At 46.2% G+C, this 19,474-nt stretch overlaps 1 protein-coding gene across 1 annotated transcript; it reads right to left on the bottom strand.

Moving 5' to 3' along the window:
• Positions 1-58: 58 nt before the first annotated feature.
• On the bottom strand, positions 59-19,445 carry LOC135072129 (nuclear pore complex protein Nup154). Its single transcript, XM_063966082.1, has 40 exons — positions 19,349-19,445; positions 19,040-19,180; positions 18,761-18,917; positions 18,315-18,548; positions 18,041-18,222; positions 17,617-17,888; positions 17,400-17,531; positions 17,186-17,313; positions 16,794-16,988; positions 16,600-16,758; positions 16,212-16,370; positions 14,860-15,002; positions 14,151-14,325; positions 13,254-13,624; positions 12,407-12,545; positions 11,862-11,976; positions 11,604-11,760; positions 11,381-11,467; positions 10,798-10,985; positions 10,637-10,717; positions 10,483-10,563; positions 10,320-10,400; positions 9,857-10,007; positions 9,668-9,761; positions 9,169-9,349; positions 8,690-8,927; positions 8,544-8,642; positions 8,398-8,496; positions 8,252-8,350; positions 8,106-8,204; positions 7,960-8,058; positions 7,814-7,912; positions 7,668-7,766; positions 7,522-7,620; positions 7,376-7,474; positions 7,230-7,328; positions 6,235-6,469; positions 6,029-6,149; positions 5,120-5,786; positions 59-602 (listed from the first exon to the last, which is right to left on the bottom strand). Exons 1-40 carry the CDS (start codon positions 19,349-19,351, stop codon positions 531-533), a joined length of 6,129 nt encoding a protein of 2,042 aa, XP_063822152.1. The 5' UTR covers positions 19,352-19,445; the 3' UTR covers positions 59-530.
• Between the last annotated feature and the right edge of the window lie 29 nt (positions 19,446-19,474).

Genomic DNA, 19,474 nt, shown 5'->3' with positions numbered 1-19,474 from the left:
GATCTCATTCTTCATTAAAAATAAGATAAGGACTGTTATTAATTATAGAAAGTCATAATTATGTACTTCAATCATCATTTATTTACAAAAATAGAAATCGTTCACATTATTTAGTGCCTTTAAGATGTATCTAGATTTCTCGTTTTCTATTTTTACATGCACATGATAAAACAATACTTTAAAGAATGTAGAAAAGTATGTAAGCGTTTTGAATCAAAATGTGTGATTGATTGTAAGTCACTGCCATTCCGATTGTATGTGTACATGGTTTCAATAAAGTGTAAATTATTCTAAATATTATTTTAAAAGTTTTTGTATTTTTACCAATTTTATGAAATATTATAAAATAAAAATTAAATCAACTGAACGGTCTTTCATTTACTAATGACTTTAAGTTAAATTAAAATGCATGATGAAATTAATATTATTTAGACAAAGTAAAATTTTGTCGGATGTCAAGAAAATGATTTGAAGAAAATTAAAAAGATATGGGAAGCAAATGGACAATTAGCTAACTTAAATCTACTGACTCAGTCCAGGCGGTCCAGGTGCGCCTGCGCAACTGTGAGGCGGTCCATGAGGCGCTGCGTGTTCGGCCGAGCCTGGAACAAACATAATATCAAGTTAACGCATGTTTTTGACTATGAATTCCAAAGTTATTATTTTTTTAAATTAAGAATCTGTAGAATTTTGTATGTATATCTTAGCTCCTAAGACTTAGCAGATATAGTCTACCCGGAATAATGCTTTACACTACTCTTGAAAGTTTCCCACATAGACACAGGCGAGGCTCAGAATCCATGTAGCCCAGAAAGTATTATATTTTTATGTCAACTCAGTAACAGTCACAAATTAAAATCCACCTCAAACTGACTTAGCGTTTGTGGACCAAACTATCTACTAACCCAAAGCGGAGAAAAGTCGGTTTACTCGGTCACTCAAGGCCTGTCTTGTTTTGTACTAAAGTTTAGTAGCATAGGATATCCTTAATTGATGTTTATTGTCCATGGTGTTATAACTTTTCTTCATCAACAGCCCTTTACAGTCCACTGCTGGACTATGCTGCCGCACAATTTATAAACGCAGTAAGTACCACTTACTGCATTTATGATTGTTTTGAATATTCTGAATCCTGACATCGCGATCTATAAGAATCAAAGACCCGTTTTTTTCTATCTATCTTAGAACGGAAGATACATGTTATCATAAACGCAGTAAAGAGCAGATTGTAGGTTTCTTCACATACTATGTTAGCAGTAAGAGCACATAATAACTTAATATTACGTGAATACTCGCGCTTACTTAATTTGTTACACAGTAATAGTGCAGTATGTGCCAATTACATCATTCTTATTTTGTTTCTGCAATTGTTAAGTTCACCTTGCACATAGTATATGTGCAGTAATTCCACTTAAACACACACTGATATTATGTTTCCATAGGAAAAACAGATGACTTGTACTTAATATTAATGCAGTAATTACAATTATACTGCGTACATACTAAGGATTGTCAGAGTGCTGCCTAGGTGTTAATATGTTATGAACGCAGTGGCTGACTCTTATGTTATTGGAAGAAGTTGAATACCTGTCCAAATGACAAATCTAGCCGAAGACCCAAGAGCTAGATTGACCCGACACTATGCCGATGTTATCCCGGACGTGTCTGTACGAGATTAGAATGGCTCTCAAACAGCTGAAAAATAACAAGGCACCGGGCGATGATGGAATCACGGCTGAGCTTCTGAAATCAGGCTGAACGCCGGTACTAAAGGCTCTTTAGAAGCTATTCGATTCCGTCATCCTTGAGGGAAAAACGCCTACGGTATGGCACAGAAGTGTGGTGATACTCTTCTTCAAAAAAGGCAACAAAATCTTGGTTGAAGAATTTATTTTATACCCATCTCACTTCTGATTCGGTTTTTGAGAGTCATCATGAATGGTTTCACGCGACATCTAGCCTCCCGAACAAATCGGTTTCCGATAAGGCTTTAGTACGATAGACCTAGAGAATACAATCCCGGGATCCCGATTCCCGGGATCCCGGGATCCCGACCCTTTTCTGGTCCCGAAAATCCCGGGACTGTACTTGGCTAATCCCGGTATTTTCGGGATTGATATAAACAGGTCTATTTTGCATTCTACGATCCGTTGCGCCTTGACTATGACCTTGCCTAGATTCTACCTTAGCATAAAATTATACAGGGTGGAAACGATAAGTGATCTCACTCGATTATTTCTTAACTATACAAGATAATAAATAATATTTTATATTAAATAATAAACACTTAAAATGATCTCGTAAATTGCATTATTATTTAAAATTATTCAAGGAAAACGTTGATTTTAGGCTTTACTTGCTATAATATTAAGAAGCCTTGAGTGCCATGACTGTAACAGTACTAAAAGTATGGAAGCTGGAAACTTGAATTTTCGAATAGATCCAGTTTATTATGTAACTTGTTATTGGTACCGTTGGATAGAGCTCGTGAAGGACTTTCAGGATCAGTAACCAGTTTTTGGATATCTTGTATAGTTTTTAATATTATGAGGTTTAACTAAATGTATGGAAGCTGGAAACATTGAATTTTCGGATAGATCCAGTTTATTTTGTAACCTATAATTGGTACCGTTGGATAGAGCTCGTGAAGGACTTTCAGGATCATTAACCAGTTTTTGGATATCTTGTATAGTTTAGAAATAATCGAGTGAGATCACTTATCGTTTCCACCCTGTATAACGATAAAAAAACAAATCTAAGGTACGATACGGATACAAACTATACAGGTTCGGCCCTAATAATATCTTTTTCGTAGACCTTAGACAGGATCACAACTTGAGCTAACGCCACAAACCTCCCAACCCCAATTGACACTAAAGGAAAAGTTGCAGCTGGAAATTGATAAGAGTATGAAATGCCCAGACCCTGAAGTACAACTACAAAGTGAATCGGGCTTGACAAATAGTATCAGACGTGAAATGAGCCTGTTTGAAAATGGCGGAGTTCGTGGATGGATATCACTTAGAATTAGCATATAAGTATCTATTCTATACCTCCAACGAGTGTAGAACCCGAGCGAGCGTTTTCAGCTGCTGCTTTTGTTGGAAATAAATTACGAAGCAGGCTATATTGGATGCTTCGATATTTCTAAGATTCTATTTCCGATATTCTAAATAGTGCTTTTGATTTGTATATTTTTTTATTTTATTTTAGTATTATTGCAACTAACAATATTTAAAACATCTTTTGAGAAATTATACTTAAGTTTTTTTTATTAGAACCCAATTCCCACATAAGGCTGATCCCGGGATAGTCCCGGGATCCCGGGATTACCCATCAAAAATCCCGTAATCCCGGGATTGAAAAACATGCTCGGGATTGTATTCTCTAGATAGACCACATACTTATCTATGGCAGAAAACTGAGGAGAATAATCAGCAGCTTTGTCTGGCATTTGTGGTCTATGAGAAAGACTTTTCTCTTCAAGCTACAGTCTTTCCAACGGTGCCAAATTTACTATAGATATAATCGTTGAAGGGCTTGTACGAATAGGCCACAATGTCAGTCCGTCTCCGGGATCAGGACTTCAGTTGCAGCGAGGGGTCAGACAGAGAGATGTCATATTTTTAAAACTGTCCACTACCACTCTGGAAGATGTTTTCAAGCTTCTGGACTGGAGCGGATTGGGCATAAATATCATCAGCGAGTGCATTACCCATCTTTGATTCGCGGACGATATCGTAGTCATGGCTGAGAACGTAGAGGATTTAAGCTCAATCCTCGATTGCCTCAATAGAGCCTCTCAACAAATGGGTCTTTAATGGACAAGACAAAAATCATGTCAAATGCCGTGATGTACCCACTCCTCTGAAGATTGGAGACACTATAAGTACTCTGATGGTCGCTGGGGCAGGAAAGTTCTTGAGTGGCGATCATGAGATGGAAGACGCAGCTTGGGCAAGCCTCACACTAGGTGGACCGATGATCTGGTGAAGGTCGCGTCAGGTGCCTGTATGCGAGTGGCACAGGACCGGTCTTTGTGGAAATCCTTGGGGGAGGCCTTGTCCAGCAGTCGACGTCTTTCGGCTGAAACGAACGCCCGAGTCTTAATTTTATTAGATTGGTATATTTAAGGTCTAAAAGTGGGAGCCATATCTTAATGTTTGATTGAATAACAAGCGATCTCAGCAATTATTTTGTAATACTTGTTTCATTTACCCCTTGGTCATTTGGGAAAGTTCAACATGAAAGCGTTATTGGCTTATGATAAGCGCAGTATAATTGTATTATTACTGCGCATTTAAAGTTTTGACAAATTATTTTGATTCACACTCCCACTCATAAATGCAGTAAGTTGTAAAGATACGGCGCTTATATTACGTTGCAAGAACTAAAATTTAAATCAATCATCTAACACATGTACCGTAAGTAACGAAAACTACTGATAAACGCAGTAAGGAACAATCATACTGCATTCATGGGTAGTAAGTATCGAACGAAAACTTACTTAATCCATAACATAAACAGTTTTTTAATAATTTTAAATACAAAATATTAATTAAAATACAAAAACCTCATATCAAACTAAACTTTGAGTTTAGCTCTATAAGCCCATATATTTTTTTTTACAAATGTTTGCGTAACTAATTGTAGACACCCCAAAATAAAATTTCAACTTTGATCGCGTTTTTCTCGAAACTGTTCACGTGTTACTTACTGCGTTTATAAATTGTGCGGCAGTATGAGCCTCCCCCACTATAGTAAAGGGTTTTGGCATAATTCCCACGCTTGGCAGGCGGGTTGGAGATCACAGTTTAAAAAATTGATGTTTTGTTATGCTATGTTCTTCTGATTGATTTCGTTGCGGGTCCAATGACAGTTTAACTTTCCTTCGGGCGAAACTTGATCTTCACTGGTTGAAATGGTTGGGTTAGGTTAGATAGAAAGACTTAGAAAGATGAGTTACATTATGTACTCACGGCTTGTCGTTGTCACAAGTAGACTGGCGGTTGGGTTTTTTGGCGGTCAAGCTGTAGATCCTGGCTACACAGGAGTTACAGCGGTGGGAACGAGGTGGGAATAGCCCCGTAGCACAGGATACAGCCGGCCCAGTACAGACCTGGAGCGAGGACAGCGCGGCCTCGTGCAGGTCCTTGCAGCGGGCGAGCGCGCGCCTGCGGGCGGCGGCCTCCAGCGGCGCCAGCTCGCCGCGGGCGCTCTCCAGCAGCAGAGCGGCAACGCTGCACACGCGGGGCTCGGCCCGCAGCCGGCCAGTACAGACCTGGAGCGAGGACAGCGCGGCCTCGTGCAGGTCCTTGCAGCGGGCGAGCGCGCGCCTGCGGGCGGCGGCCTCCAGCGGCGCCAGCTCGCCGCGGGCGCTCTCCAGCAGCAGAGCGGCAACGCTGCACACGCGGGGCTCGGCCCGCAGCCGGCCAGTACAGACCTGGAGCGAGGACAGCGCGGCCTCGTGCAGGTCCTTGCAGCGGGCGAGCGCGCGCCTGCGGGCGGCGGCCTCCAGCGGCGCCAGCTCGCCGCGGGCGCTCTCCAGCAGCAGAGCGGCAACGCTGCACACGCGGGGCTCGGCCCGCAGCCGGCCAGTACAGACCTGGAGCGAGGACAGCGCGGCCTCGTGCAGGTCCTTGCAGCGGGCGAGCGCGCGCCTGCGGGCGGCGGCCTCCAGCGGCGCCAGCTCGCCGCGGGCGCTCTCCAGCAGCAGAGCGGCAACGCTGCACACGTGCGTCTCGTCGCCGCAGCCCAGCCACACGCGCTCGTTCACGCTTACGAGTCTGATGGCAAAATTATAGCCGTCAATAAGACGAAGATTGGGATGCCTAGCTGTTTCGATAAAAAATATGGCGGACAAAAAATTACGAATAAAACTGGACCGTATTCGTAATTTTTTGTCCTCCAACGGCAATAAAGGAAACTAATATAAATTCACTTATGGGCATATACGAAATAGTTCGTAATTAATGTACTAATATGAAAACAAATAAAAAAAGATAATAGTTATTTAAAATATACTTACTTGATATAAATGTCTAGTACTTGTTCTAATGAAACACCAATATTCAACACGGCTTTGAATACCATGCTCTGATCTGCTTGAAGTTTACAGCTCATAATTTCCAGCTGGCGCACAATGAAATCTGCAAAAAAACGAAATATACATTACATAAGGCCACTGGTTACTCAAGAATCGCGGCGAATTATTATAAAATCGATTAAACTTACACAGAGGGAAGCAATGCCCAGTATGGACGTACTCCCGGCCGAGTGTGGTCAGCTTGCTAAGCACCGAGCCCAGTTTCTCGTCGGCCGTGAGACAGCCTCTCGCGGCCGCCTCGGCCTCCGCGAGGATGTTGCTCCAGATGTTCTCGACGAGGAGAGCGTCGTTGTGGCCCGAGCACTGCACGATGGCCAACTTGCACTCCCATAGGTTGTACCGGTCGGCGTACTCTTCGTATAGCTGCAAATATTGAAATTGGCTATTACAATGGGAAAATTTTCTGACGTAAAGGCATTTCAAGTGGACGTAGCTAAGCAAACGTGTTATTTTGTACCTACACATTATATATAACTAGGCAAAAGCAAATTAAAACTGAGGTTTAAATATACACAGCTGATATAGGATCAGTTGAAAAACAGTGCAACCCGGGACTTGCTCTCGAGGCAGCTTGAGCTAAACCTCATGGCCCTTGTTTTCTGCATTTACTTTTAATGTTATAACTTTTTATAAAATATAGGTTGTGGGAAAACAATAAATAATTTTTCGCACATCAAGCTAAACACAATGGTGGCGCCTCATCTCGTAATGATACAGGATATTTTGTTACAAAAATGTATAGTTTGATGTGCTGTCGATTGTGTACGTACTGGCAGAAAACAGGATTTCCACAAGAGAAATTCTTGCGGTAGGCCTTTGTCCAGCAGCGGACCTCATTAAGTTTAACCGGACGAATAAATCTTTTTTTATTTTTACGCGGAGGAAATGCTTTACGCACCGTCACCACCACTGCAGGGGGACAGAGTAGTTTGTTGGACTCCCAGCGCCCTGAAAAGAGCGCTGCTCCGTCCTGAAAAGAGCACTGCTCCGTTCTGAAAACGACGGGGTATACCCACTAAAAGCTCCGCGGCGTTCAGTCATCGCTCGAGTATCCGGCCGGTGCGCGCGAAAAACGAATAAACCAGCGCCACCTCGCCGCCTGTACGGTACACGTCACACGCACCTGCGTCACCTCCAGCAGCTCGTCGTCCAGGCGGTGCATGGCGTGCGGCGGCGGCTGCAGCGGGCGCGGCAGCGCGGCGGCGGCGGCGCGCACGGCGGCCTGCACGCGCGCCACCTCGCCGCCTGTACAGTACACGTCACACGCACCTGCGTCACCTCCAGCAGCTCGTCGTCCAGGCGGTGCATGGCGTGCGGCGGCGGCTGCAGCGGGCGCGGCAGCGCGGCGGCGGCGGCGCGCACGGCGGCCTGCACGCGCGCCACCTCGCCGCCTGTACAGTACACGTCACACGCACCTGCGTCACCTCCAGCAGCTCGTCGTCCAGGCGGTGCATGGCGTGCGGCGGCGGCTGCAGCGGGCGCGGCAGCGCGGCGGCGGCGGCGCGCACGGCGGCCTGCACGCGCGCCACCTCGCCGCCTGTACAGTACACGTCACACGCACCTGCGTCACCTCCAGCAGCTCGTCGTCCAGGCGGTGCATGGCGTGCGGCGGCGGCTGCAGCGGGCGCGGCAGCGCGGCGGCGGCGGCGCGCACGGCGGCCTGCACGCGCGCCACCTCGCCGCCTGTACAGTACACGTCACACGCACCTGCGTCACCTCCAGCAGCTCGTCGTCCAGGCGGTGCATGGCGTGCGGCGGCGGCTGCAGCGGGCGCGGCAGCGCGGCGGCGGCGGCGCGCACGGCGGCCTGCACGCGCGCCACCTCGCCGCCTGTACAGTACACGTCACACGCACCTGCGTCACCTCCAGCAGCTCGTCGTCCAGGCGGTGCATGGCGTGCGGCGGCGGCTGCAGCGGGCGCGGCAGCGCGGCGGCGGCGGCGCGCACGGCGGCCTGCACGCGCGCCACCTCGCCGCCTGTACAGTACACGTCACACGCACCTGCGTCACCTCCAGCAGCTCGTCGTCCAGGCGGTGCATGGCGTGCGGCGGCGGCTGCAGCGGGCGCGGCAGCGCGGCGGCGGCGGCGCGCACGGCGGCCTGCACGCGCGCCACCTCGCCGCCTGTACAGTACACGTCACACGCACCTGCGTCACCTCCAGCAGCTCGTCGTCCAGGCGGTGCATGGCGTGCGGCGGCGGCTGCAGCGGGCGCGGCAGCGCGGCGGCGGCGGCGCGCACGGCGGCCTGCACGCGCGCCACCTCGCCGCCTGTACAGTACACGTCACACGCACCTGCGTCACCTCCAGCAGCTCGTCGTCCAGGCGGTGCATGGCGTGCGGCGGCGGCTGCAGCGGGCGCGGCAGCGCGGCGGCGGCGGCGCGCACGGCGGCCTGCACGCGCGCCACCTCGCCGCCTGTACAGTACACGTCACACGCACCTGCGTCACCTCCAGCAGCTCGTCGTCCAGGCGGTGCATGGCGTGCGGCGGCGGCTGCAGCGGGCGCGGCAGCGCGGCGGCGGCGGCGCGCACGGCGGCCTGCACGCGCGCCACCTCGCCGCCTGTACAGTACACGTCACACGCACCTGCGTCACCTCCAGCAGCTCGTCGTCCAGGCGGTGCATGGCGTGCGGCGGCGGCTGCAGCGGGCGCGGCAGCGCGGCGGCGGCGGCGCGCACGGCGGCCTGCACGCGCGCCACCTCGCCCGCCTCCTCCAGCCGCCGCAGCAGCTCGCCGCCGCCCGGCCCGCCGGCGCCGGCGCCGCGCACGCACACCACGCCGGCTGACAGCCACGATATGCGCTGGGACAGGAGAGCGCCGGACCTGTGTGCGATTAATAAAAATTACATCGTAAAAATTTACAAAAATGCTCATAAAATAAAACTACTCAACCAAATTACTTTATAGGACCAAATGGCAACCATTCCGCATCGAAAAAAAAAAGAATCATGTAAATCGGATCAGAAATCTCAGCGTAACGTAAACACATAAAAAAGTAGCGCCGCAGGAATTCCGGCGGCGCCGATCACAGCAACAGCAGCTCTTATAACAAATGTGCACTCACCCCGGTTTAGTAGCCAGCCCTTCGAGCACGTGTGCGGCGGCGAGGTGGTCGCCGCACTTCTCCAGAACCTTCCACAGAAGGTCCAGCAGTTGTAGCGCGGCCTGCGGCGACGCCGCGCGCGCCCCCGCAGCTAAATAGCGCCGCAGCGATGCCGGCGGTGCCGACCCCAGCGATAGAAGCTCTGGGGATACAGGTTGCATTTACTGGTGTAGATTGCCATTGCAAGTAAATTATAAATTAGGTCAAGTATCGATAGTTTGACAGCTTCGTTTGGCTACGTCCAAAATAGAGCATAGCAAAAATCTGGTTAGTGCACTTTTATTCTACAAAACTAAATACATAAAAATGCCATGATGGTGAACTAAGGTGGATATACAAAGAATAACAAAAAAACTTACGACGAATTTATACCACGCCTCCTATTTGTAGTAAACAAAGTTATCTTTGGTACCTGCAGAACTTTATAAGCAAATGAAAGTCACTCTAAAAATGAACATACCTGCACCGAGATTTTTGGAAACAAGCCATTGATAAACGGCAACATGAAGGAGTTCGTCATCACATGCCAAACATTCCCATACTAGTTTTCGGCCCTGCAACAAAATTTTAACATCAACGGACCGAACTTTTTATATGACAAGAATATAGAGTGAGATGATCCAAAAAAGTTCACTTTACGAAAACTTGCCTGATAGTTAGCGTCAGCTGGCGACAGAGTCATCATTGTGTCTGTAGTGGACTGCGATTGTGACCGAAGAGGCGCCGGCTCGCTTCCAGTTTCTACACTGCGCTCGTACAAGCGTTCTAGGGCGTTGCATACTTCCCGGTATATGTCCATTCTGAAATATAAATGCAATAGTTACATTGATTAAAAATAAAAAAGCCTATTTTGGAACAAAAAATAAGTCTAGATGAGCTGTCGTTGTCTGTACTCGAAATTATATGACAAAAATAGTAATTCAGAGTCTTTCTTTGACACCAAAATTCACACAGGCGATGTGGTGGGAAAAACTAGTTGGCCTATATTTTTCTGGCTCCTGCTAGAAATACGCAAAACGTAATATCCTTATCGATACATTTTATCGATTTAAGGCGATAATCCCATACATTTATCGCGGCGGGCTCACTATCCCAGCTAAATGTTGACTCACCGGCGGTAGTAGGCCAGGTGCCCCTCGCGGTCCTGCGCGGGCTGGTCGCTGGAGTAGTGGTGCAGGTCCTTGTCGATATAACTTTATCGATTTAAGGCGATAATCCCATACATTTATCGCGTCATCGATAGGATTTTATCGCGGCGGGTTCACTATCACTCACCGGCGGTAGTAGGCCAGGTGCCCCTCGCGGTCCTGGGCGGGCTGGTCGCTGGAGTAGTGGTGCAGCGCCTTGTTGATATAACTTCATCGAGATATTTTAACGATTTAAGGCGATAATCTCATACATTTATCGCGGCGGGTTCACTATCGCTCACCGGCGGTAGTAGGCCAGGTGCCCCTCGCGGTCCTGGGCGGGCTGGTCGCTAGAGTAGTGGTGCAGCGCCTTGTCGATATAACTATCGATTTAAGGCGATAATCCCATACATTTGTCGCGTCATCGATAAGATTTTATCGCGGCGGGTTCACTATCACTCACCGGCGGTAGTAGGCCAGGTGCCCCTCGCGGTCCTGGGCGGGCTGGTCGCTGGAGTAGTGGTGTAACGCCTTGTCGTGCGGGTCGAGGCGCGCGGCGCACGCGCGGCACAGCTGCACCACGCCCGAGTAGAAGCCCGCCGACACTAGCTTGGCGCACACTAGAGGCAGATTCACGTTGGGAGCCACATCCTGGAATAAACAAAAGAATATACTATCTTTTTCTTCTTTAACGACAACTTAACCATGCTCTAGGTACTGACAATGACGTAGAACGAGTAGAATACGTAACTTTCGTTTCTGATTTAACAGCAACTTCACTATGCTACACTATAATTGCAACATGATTTGTTCCTACATAAAAAAAATATATTTGCCAGCAAAAGGTTTACAAACTGTGTGTTCTACTAGCAGCTGCTGCACTAACGCGGCAGCCATAAATGGATAGAAAAATTCGTATTGAACTGTATCTTGTTTGTGCCTGAACGACGGATTGTCATATTATTTGGATAATATGGCGCTGAACTCGTTTAATTATCGTTGCTATTTTGATAAAGACAGAATACCATTATTTTAGTTTTACATACCATGCAAAGTTTCAAAGCGTGCTGTAGCATTTCTTCTCTTTCAGTCGGATTCTTTTGTTGTTTTGCAAACATCAACAGTTCATTGGCCTATAAGAAAAAATAATATTACTATTATTACAGAGTTACGACAATGAACAAAAGTACTAGTGTACACAACATATTATAATTTGTATCTGACTAAACAAAATATACCTTCTATTCGTTAGCGAGCTAAGATACTTACTTTAGAGCAAGTAGCATCTTCTTTTCTATAGAGGGTAGGACAGAGTTGCCTCAACTTCTGTGAGATACCGTCCACGGACGCGTTGTCTCTTAAGTATCCGGCGACCAAAGAACCTAAAAGGAGGCAAGCAACCTCTTGACCTCCTACCAGCAGTTCTCTGAAAATTGTAAATAATAATTCAACAAATATTGACACTTACATTTGAATCAATTATGTATGATCTAGTGCGATTTTGTACTATAATTTAATAGAACTCACCTAAAGCTTGCAGCCTGCAAAGCACTTTGCTGTTCTGGAGGTAGACTAGACGCAATAACGTGGAACTGGTGTTCGCAAAGTACTTTCCAAAGGCTAAGCATTTCAATCGCCATCGCTGTTGAAAAGAATAACTTCTTGTTTATATTGTGTTTAATATCAAACAATAAAAATATGGAGTGTAATTTCATTTATTTCTTTCGTATATTTTTATATCAGTTGATCATTTTGCTTTTTTGAGAAAATGCACCAAACGGTTTTTGTTTGATCTTACAGAATCGGTGACCTGCCAATCCAAAATCGATTATCATAGCAAAATCTTATTTTACACTACTACTTTAAGGATACGCAACATATCCGATCCGAATGCTACTGTTACTTTACATCGGCATACTCAAATTGCGTCCAGTGCGTAATTTAATCATCAATTTTGACTTAGTATGTAATATTTAATAGAGAAAATGTAGTTTATAAGAAAAACAGTCGTCGTTATTGAACTTTAGCTCTTACAGTACCACAATTAGGTATCAATATCGACGTGTACGTACTTATGAACATCTTGAGCGCCTGCAGCGAGGCGTGCTCGTCGGAGTGCGGCGGCGCGACCACGCGCTGGGCAAAGGCCGCTGCGCGCTGTAGCTTCTGTACGGTGAACGCGCAATCCTCGCCCGTCACGTTGCTGCTCATCTGAATAGATTTATACGGTTTAGCTATGATACTTTTTCTAATAGGATGATTTAGAACAGTACAAAATAGTAAGATAAGCGACTATCTCAAGCAGGGTCTGAACTTGTGGGCCGTTTGGTGTAGTGGTTCAGAACGGACTACTATACCGAGAGGTCCCGGGTTCGATTCCCAGCCGGGCAGAAATTGAAATGATGAATTTTAATTTCTGTGACGGGTCTGGGTGTGACTATGTATAATATTTATGTATTTAAAAAAAAAGTATATAAGTAGTATATCCGTTAAGCTAGCACCCATAACACAAGCATTAAGTTGCTTACTTTGGGGCTAGATGGCGCTGTGTGAAATTGTCCAAAGATTTATTATTTATTATTATTGTAAAGAACTACGATTTGATTGAGACACCGAGGCCCAGAAATACATCGATACGCGTCTCATAGAAATGTAATGATCAGCCGGCGTGCAGTGATGGCGATCAATTAGTCTGGTCGCCATCGCTGCACGCCGGCTGATCGCGTGTGATCGCGTTGATCGCCGAACCTTAACTTGTCAAGCAAAAAATATAAAAAAGTATTGAAATGTACTTTAAACACTATTTACAGTCTTCGAAATTCGAAGAATTATTGAAGGAATCATAACGTCATCACATTTGATTATGAAGTGACTGTAATCAGATTTTTTAAAGTGATGCTTGATATTCTAAGTACTTACAAATTCCTTGTTATCAGGCGTCAGCGATTTGGAAACACACTTCAAATTCCAGATGGGAGCCAATATTCTTCCAATGTAGATATAGAGGCCGTTGTGTTTCGCGCTGTACTCGACTTGTATGGGGAAATTTTGATCCCTTTGCTGCTGTGTGACATTCCCCACGAAGGAAGACTGGTTGAAGGGCGTGGGGCTCATCATGTTTTGTTGGAATGGCGACTGCGGCATCATAGACTGGTTGGGAGAGCCGGGGAAGGACTGGTTCATTGCGGCCTGTTGATACGACTGGTTCAGTTTTCCGGGCTGCATTTGCCCTTGAGGACCTCGCATAGACATGGGCGTAGACATTTGCCGCGGCGAAAACTTGGGTGAACCTGGAAATAAGATAAAATAGTTCTGCTACTACCATGACTTAAAGTGAGAACGAGGGCCTCCACTATATTGAAAAATAGTATGATCAGCGCATATGTATATGTAACGTGTTTCCATTGGTACGGCGGGGGGCGAGTTGTTTCAATAGGAGTACTTCTAAAAACGTCAACGACATTTAGACTGTATCAAAATACGTGAATTGGGCTACTGGTCCTTCTAAAGCAGTGTCTTTCAACCTGTGGGTCGCGACCCCCTGGGGGGTCGCCAAGCCTCTATAGGGGGGTCGCAAGAGGTCGTAAAAACTACTTCAGTAAAAAAAATCCTATAAAGACAGATTAATCCGAAATCTAATTATGCAAATGTTGTATGGGTTGAAGTATTCAGTCCCTACAAACATGTTTGCAACATTATAAAACGCATGAAAAAAAAAGCGAACAGTCGGGGGGTCGCCAAAAATTTTTTCATACTAAGGGGGTCGTGTCATGAAAAAGGTTGAAAAACACTGTTCTAAAGTAATCACAAACGCACCTATACTGGAGGGCAGCTGCGAGGTCTGGTGCGGCAGCAGCGGAGCCGGCGCGAGCTGCGCGCCGTACAGGAAGAAGGCGCGCGCCGCCCACTCGCTGACGGACAGGTCGTTGGAGGTCGCGTCCTCGCACGCCAGGTACACTGCGCACGCGCACGCCTGCTCTACGCTGTGGAGCTAGATACACTAATGGTTAATACGAGTATATGAATTGATACTTAGAACAATGGGCCTCAAACGCGACACTAGATTAGGTAGTTTGAGACCCGTTAGTGTCAATTTTAATGGAAAGTGAAAGTTTAAATTCGAGTAAGGGCTCGAGTAAGGTCAGCTGGGAGAGCCACATGGTATTAAGCTCGCCTTTTTGTACCGCTTGTTTTTATGTCTGTGCAATAAGGTTTTTAAATAAATAAGGGCTCAAACACACGAACAGTAGTTTGCTGTCGAGTCGACGAATGTAAGTTCAGCCGACGTTAGGAGTCGCCGGCTGATGTCGAGGGCTACCCGCGTCCTCCATTATAAGTCGACTGCAGAAGTCGAGGAGCGAGGAAATGCACAAAGTGAGCTTAATCGAAGAAAATTACTTTAAATTGCATATTAGTGCTGTCAAAAAAATAAAATGATTTGGAACTCGAACCTACAAGATTACCACAACAAATTATTGAGCCGTAACAAAATGTTAAAGCACTAAATAAACCCGAACATAATTACCTGGAAGAAGTCCTTAACAGCATGCGCCTCGGGCCCGCGGCAGTCGCGCAGCAGCGAGCGCAGCAGGTCGGGCGCCGCGCCCGCCGCCAAAACCGCTGCGCCCGCGCCGGTCACCACCGCCCAGCGAGACACGCTCCACACCTCTAAAAAATACAAATAGTAAAAACGTTATTGACATAGTATTCCTTTTAACAGTTGCAACCACTGATCACAAAAAGTAAAGGGAGATGTGACAAGGGGCGCGGCCGGCGTCGCAGCAATATGCCCAAAACAGAACACATTGCTCGTGATAGCAATGATGACAGCAGCTACGTCATAATGTAAAGAGTTTACATTTATTACATGGTACTAAAGATTATTCCAACGTTGAGTACTGATACCGCAGTGGATAATGAGCACATATTTTGATTACTTTGTGTGTGTGAATTTCTAATGCGACACTGACTTTCGAACTCATCGCATTAGTTGGCATCTCTCTACATCTCTATGGTCGCAATATATTGAAATAGCAGGCAAATCAGCATTTATCGTCACATGCTCGCAAGGGGTATGTCAAGACGCTGGTCTTCCGCGGACACCCTTAATTGTTGGCATTGCGCATCCTATCGCGGAGACACCGACTTCTAAAGAAACCACGGTACTCATGTTACGCTGTGTTGGTAGCCAATGTTCCAGGAGAAAACATCACTAAAACATAACATTGTTTTGTATGTAAATACAAGCAGGCGTAGGTACACCAAGCGGACAGTGACGAATATGCTTTGCGACACTGACAGTAGCACTTAGTCGGTCTACGACGATGGAAAATACAACCACTAAAAATCCCCAAATAAATTCTGATTAATCTTGCAGGCCGCCAGGTTGGTCTCTTCGTCCTTTCGTTATCCTCACTAGAACACTGACCTTTACTGGCGACCATCACAGGTGACAGGCCAGGCCGGCCCGTCCAGCGCTAGCAGGGAATGCGCCTCGCTGAAGCCGGGCCCGGGCAGCACGCGCCTCCCGGCTAATCCTGTCGGCCCCCCATTAAGTGGGGGCGTGTAGGGTACCGCCGTGTAGGGCGGGACGACCGCGGAAGGCGCCGTGGTCGTTTCTAGTACCCAAGGCGCCGACCACTATGCGACAGAGGGAACACCCCAGGTTTTTAGTGGGTTCGAGCCCCACTTAACCTACCGTCCCCCGGCGGTAGGTATGGATAGGCCATTTTCCTGGGTGAAAAAAAAAAGGCAGCACGCGCGACAGGTTCCACAGCGTATCCGCTTCGGCGCCGTTGCCCGTGGAACACCGCCAGGTTGGTATAATTTCGTCTTTTTCTCGCTGAGGCCGCATCACATCCGCACTAGAACACTGACCTTTCCTGGCGACCATCGCAGGTGATAAGTGAGCGGCGCGGGGCGCAGGCAGCGCTGTGAGCGCCCAGGCCGGCCCGTCCAGCGCGAGCAGGGAATGCGCCTCGCTGAAGCCGGGCCCGGGCAGCACCGCCAGGTTGGTATAATTTCGTCTTTTTCTCGCTGAGGCCGCATCACATCCGCACTAGAACACTGACCTTTTCTGGCGACCATCGCAGGTGATAAGTGAGCGGCGCGAGGCGCAGGCAGCGCTGTGAGCGCCCAGGCCGGCCCGTCCAGCGCGAGCAGGGAATGCGCCTCGCTGAAGCCGGGCCCGGGCAGCACCGCCAGGTTGGTATAATTTCGTCTTTTTCCCGCTGAGGCCGCGTTACATCCGCACTAGAACACTGACCTTTCCTGGCGACCATCGCGGGTGACAAGTGAGCGGCGCGGGGCGCAGGCAGCGCTGTGAGCGCCCAGGCCGGCCCGTCCAGCGCGAGTAAGGAATGCGCCTCGCTGAAGCCGGGCCCGGGCAGCACCGCCACGTTGGTATAATTTCGTCTTTTTCCCGCTGAGGCCGCGTTACATCCGCACTAGAACACTGACCTTTCCTGGCGACCATCGCGGGTGACAAGTGAGCGGCGCGGGGCGCAGGCAGCGCTGTGAGCGCCCAGGCCGGCCCGTCCAGCGCGAGTAAGGAATGCGCCTCGCTGAAGCCGGGCCCGGGCAGCACGCGCGACAGGCACCACAGCGTCTCCGCTTCGGCGCCGTTGCCCGTGGAACACACCATCACTAGGCAACCTGGTGGACACGAAAAATATTTGAAAAACTAATCAAAATCAAGGATCACAAGCATTATTATTAGGATTGGCCTTCTCATAGAACATAAATCTAGTCATCACTTCAAAGATTATTTTTCATGAACAACAGGGAATAAGGTAGAAATGAGATTATTTTTATCACTGGAAGAAAAACAAAATCTTGGACAGCAGTCATACCGTTTTCATGAACAGCACTGTGGACTTGTTTAGGCCTGAGTACTGAGGCATTGGGAGTGAATCCAGGTGGAAGTCTCACATGCAGTAGTGTGAGGTACTGAGGCCTTTGAGAACCACCTTGATTCGCACTGAAAAACAAAGCATGATTAAAGATCATTATTTAGTAGGTTTATTATTTGTTATTTTTCATTCAATAATAAAATCAGCTACTTACTCCCCACTCCCTGTACTGAAATAAAGTCTAGCACCAGTTTGCGTAACAGCTACGAGATTTAAGTGTTCAGACTCTGACTCCTCCACAGCTGATATTGCTACAACTGGTTTGAAGTTAATAGGCTCAAGTGTTCTGGAACAAAATCCGATACAATATTATTGATAAAAAACACATATTTAAATGTTAACTAATTCAAACATATTTGTATATTGCTTACTTAACAATGTCCAAAGCTGAAGTAAGAATCTTTCCTTGTGTAAATCGTACAACTCTACTCAATCCCTCACCATCAGCGCCCAAATCGAACACTTCAATGCAGCCTTTTTCACTCAATGTATACAGAATGTTCCTAGAGTTATCCACTTCAATTTTGACAATAGGATCTTCATCGTATAAAGCTGCATTGAGGAATGATGGCACCAAGAATGATAAAGCACTGGTTGAATGATTTACTTTTTTACAGTGTTTGCCAAACCATCCCAATTGAGCCTGGAAAAAATACAAATTGTGAATATACAGCTTGTTATGCTATTCGCTATCAATTTAAAAAAAGATAAATCTGAAAAGACATTATTTCAGCAGTAAATAAGGGAGATTTTTTATATTCCTGACAATGTTAAAAATATTTCTGCAATATGTACCTGGTATGTGATTTCATACAAACATCCATCTTTTCCACCCATAAATATGCGACCTTTTGCAGTGGACTTGACTGACATCATAGATACACCATCAGTTGGCAAAACAAAAACTGGTTCTGGTACTAAGTGTATTTCTTGGAATTCTGATGAGCCATCATTTTTGCTTGAGGAAAATGTAACACCTGTAAATTAAAGAAAAGTAAGTATGTATACCACATTTTAAATAAAAGTATTTGAAAGGTTTCAAGGAGTTCATTGCTTACTACTTGCTTACCTAATACTACAATTTCAACTGTAGTGGTCAAAACCAGTAAATACTTTACAAAACTTTGGAATACCCCCGGTTTAGGCTTGACTAACCCCACGCTGACGATGGTCTCTCCTAGGCCATCAAAGTATGCTACATCACAACCATGTTCAAAAGCCCACACATAAATATTGCTATCTATTGCAAGCCAAACTCGACTGATTTCTGGAAACACCCCCATCAGGCAATGACATTGCATATCTGATAGAATTATTAAGAAAATTATCAACTGCATACAAAATTGCCAAATCCATAAATTACAAAAATAGGTGAAGGAAAAACCAATATTAATTAATAATTATCAGACTCAAAAATAGTATTTCAAATGTAGGTATTGGCATTTAAGACCAAGAACAAAGGATAATAATGAAGCAATGATACTGATTTAATGTAGGTATTTTGTAAAAGGATACGGGCAAAATGTTCCATTATTTCTGGTGGCAGTGGAACCTTATTTAGTATTTTCAACTGTGATAAATTTGGATGATTGAGCAGGACTTCGAGGTTTCTGTAGTCTCCAGCGTTCAATCCACTGCATGTTGGACTCCTTTGGGCTGCTATTCCAGTTATCTATAATTTAGAAACCAGACCAATAAATTCTCAATTACAACATTTGTAAGATATTTGAACTTGGATTTTATATCAAGCAAAAGTTCATATTTTGCTATGTAACGAGAAAAATAAAAACAAACCTCCAAAAACGAAGGGCGCGAATTATCAGAGCTTATGTACCGGTCTAAGGTACAACCAGCCAATTCCAAGCACTCCAGCTGCATTTTGCTTCCGTCCGATGGGCGAGGTACGTCGACACTACTACTTACTATACTTGGCATCTAAAATCAGCATCATTTACTTTAATGTACACGAAATTCTTCAATCACAAAGTTTTGATGAACGTAGCTTTTGAGGTTATATTTTATGTCAAAATTTAAAGATGACATTTACATACCTTATAAATTAATTGTTGTAAATTACTTATCACTAATTAATGAACGCATTACCATAAATCTCCGTTTAATTAATCAATTATATTCAGAAATAAATTTGTTTTGATAAGAGTAAAATAGCATAAAAAAACACTAGCTTTTCAAAGTTTGAAACGGTCGAACTTAGAATGTTGCCTGCAA

Source organism: Ostrinia nubilalis, chromosome 5 (assembly GCF_963855985.1).
Source record: "Ostrinia nubilalis chromosome 5, ilOstNubi1.1, whole genome shotgun sequence".
Classification (NCBI taxonomy): Eukaryota; Metazoa; Arthropoda; class Insecta; order Lepidoptera; family Crambidae; genus Ostrinia; species Ostrinia nubilalis.
Note: the sequence above shows the minus strand (reverse complement) of the source record. Positions and strands in the feature narration are given on the sequence as shown.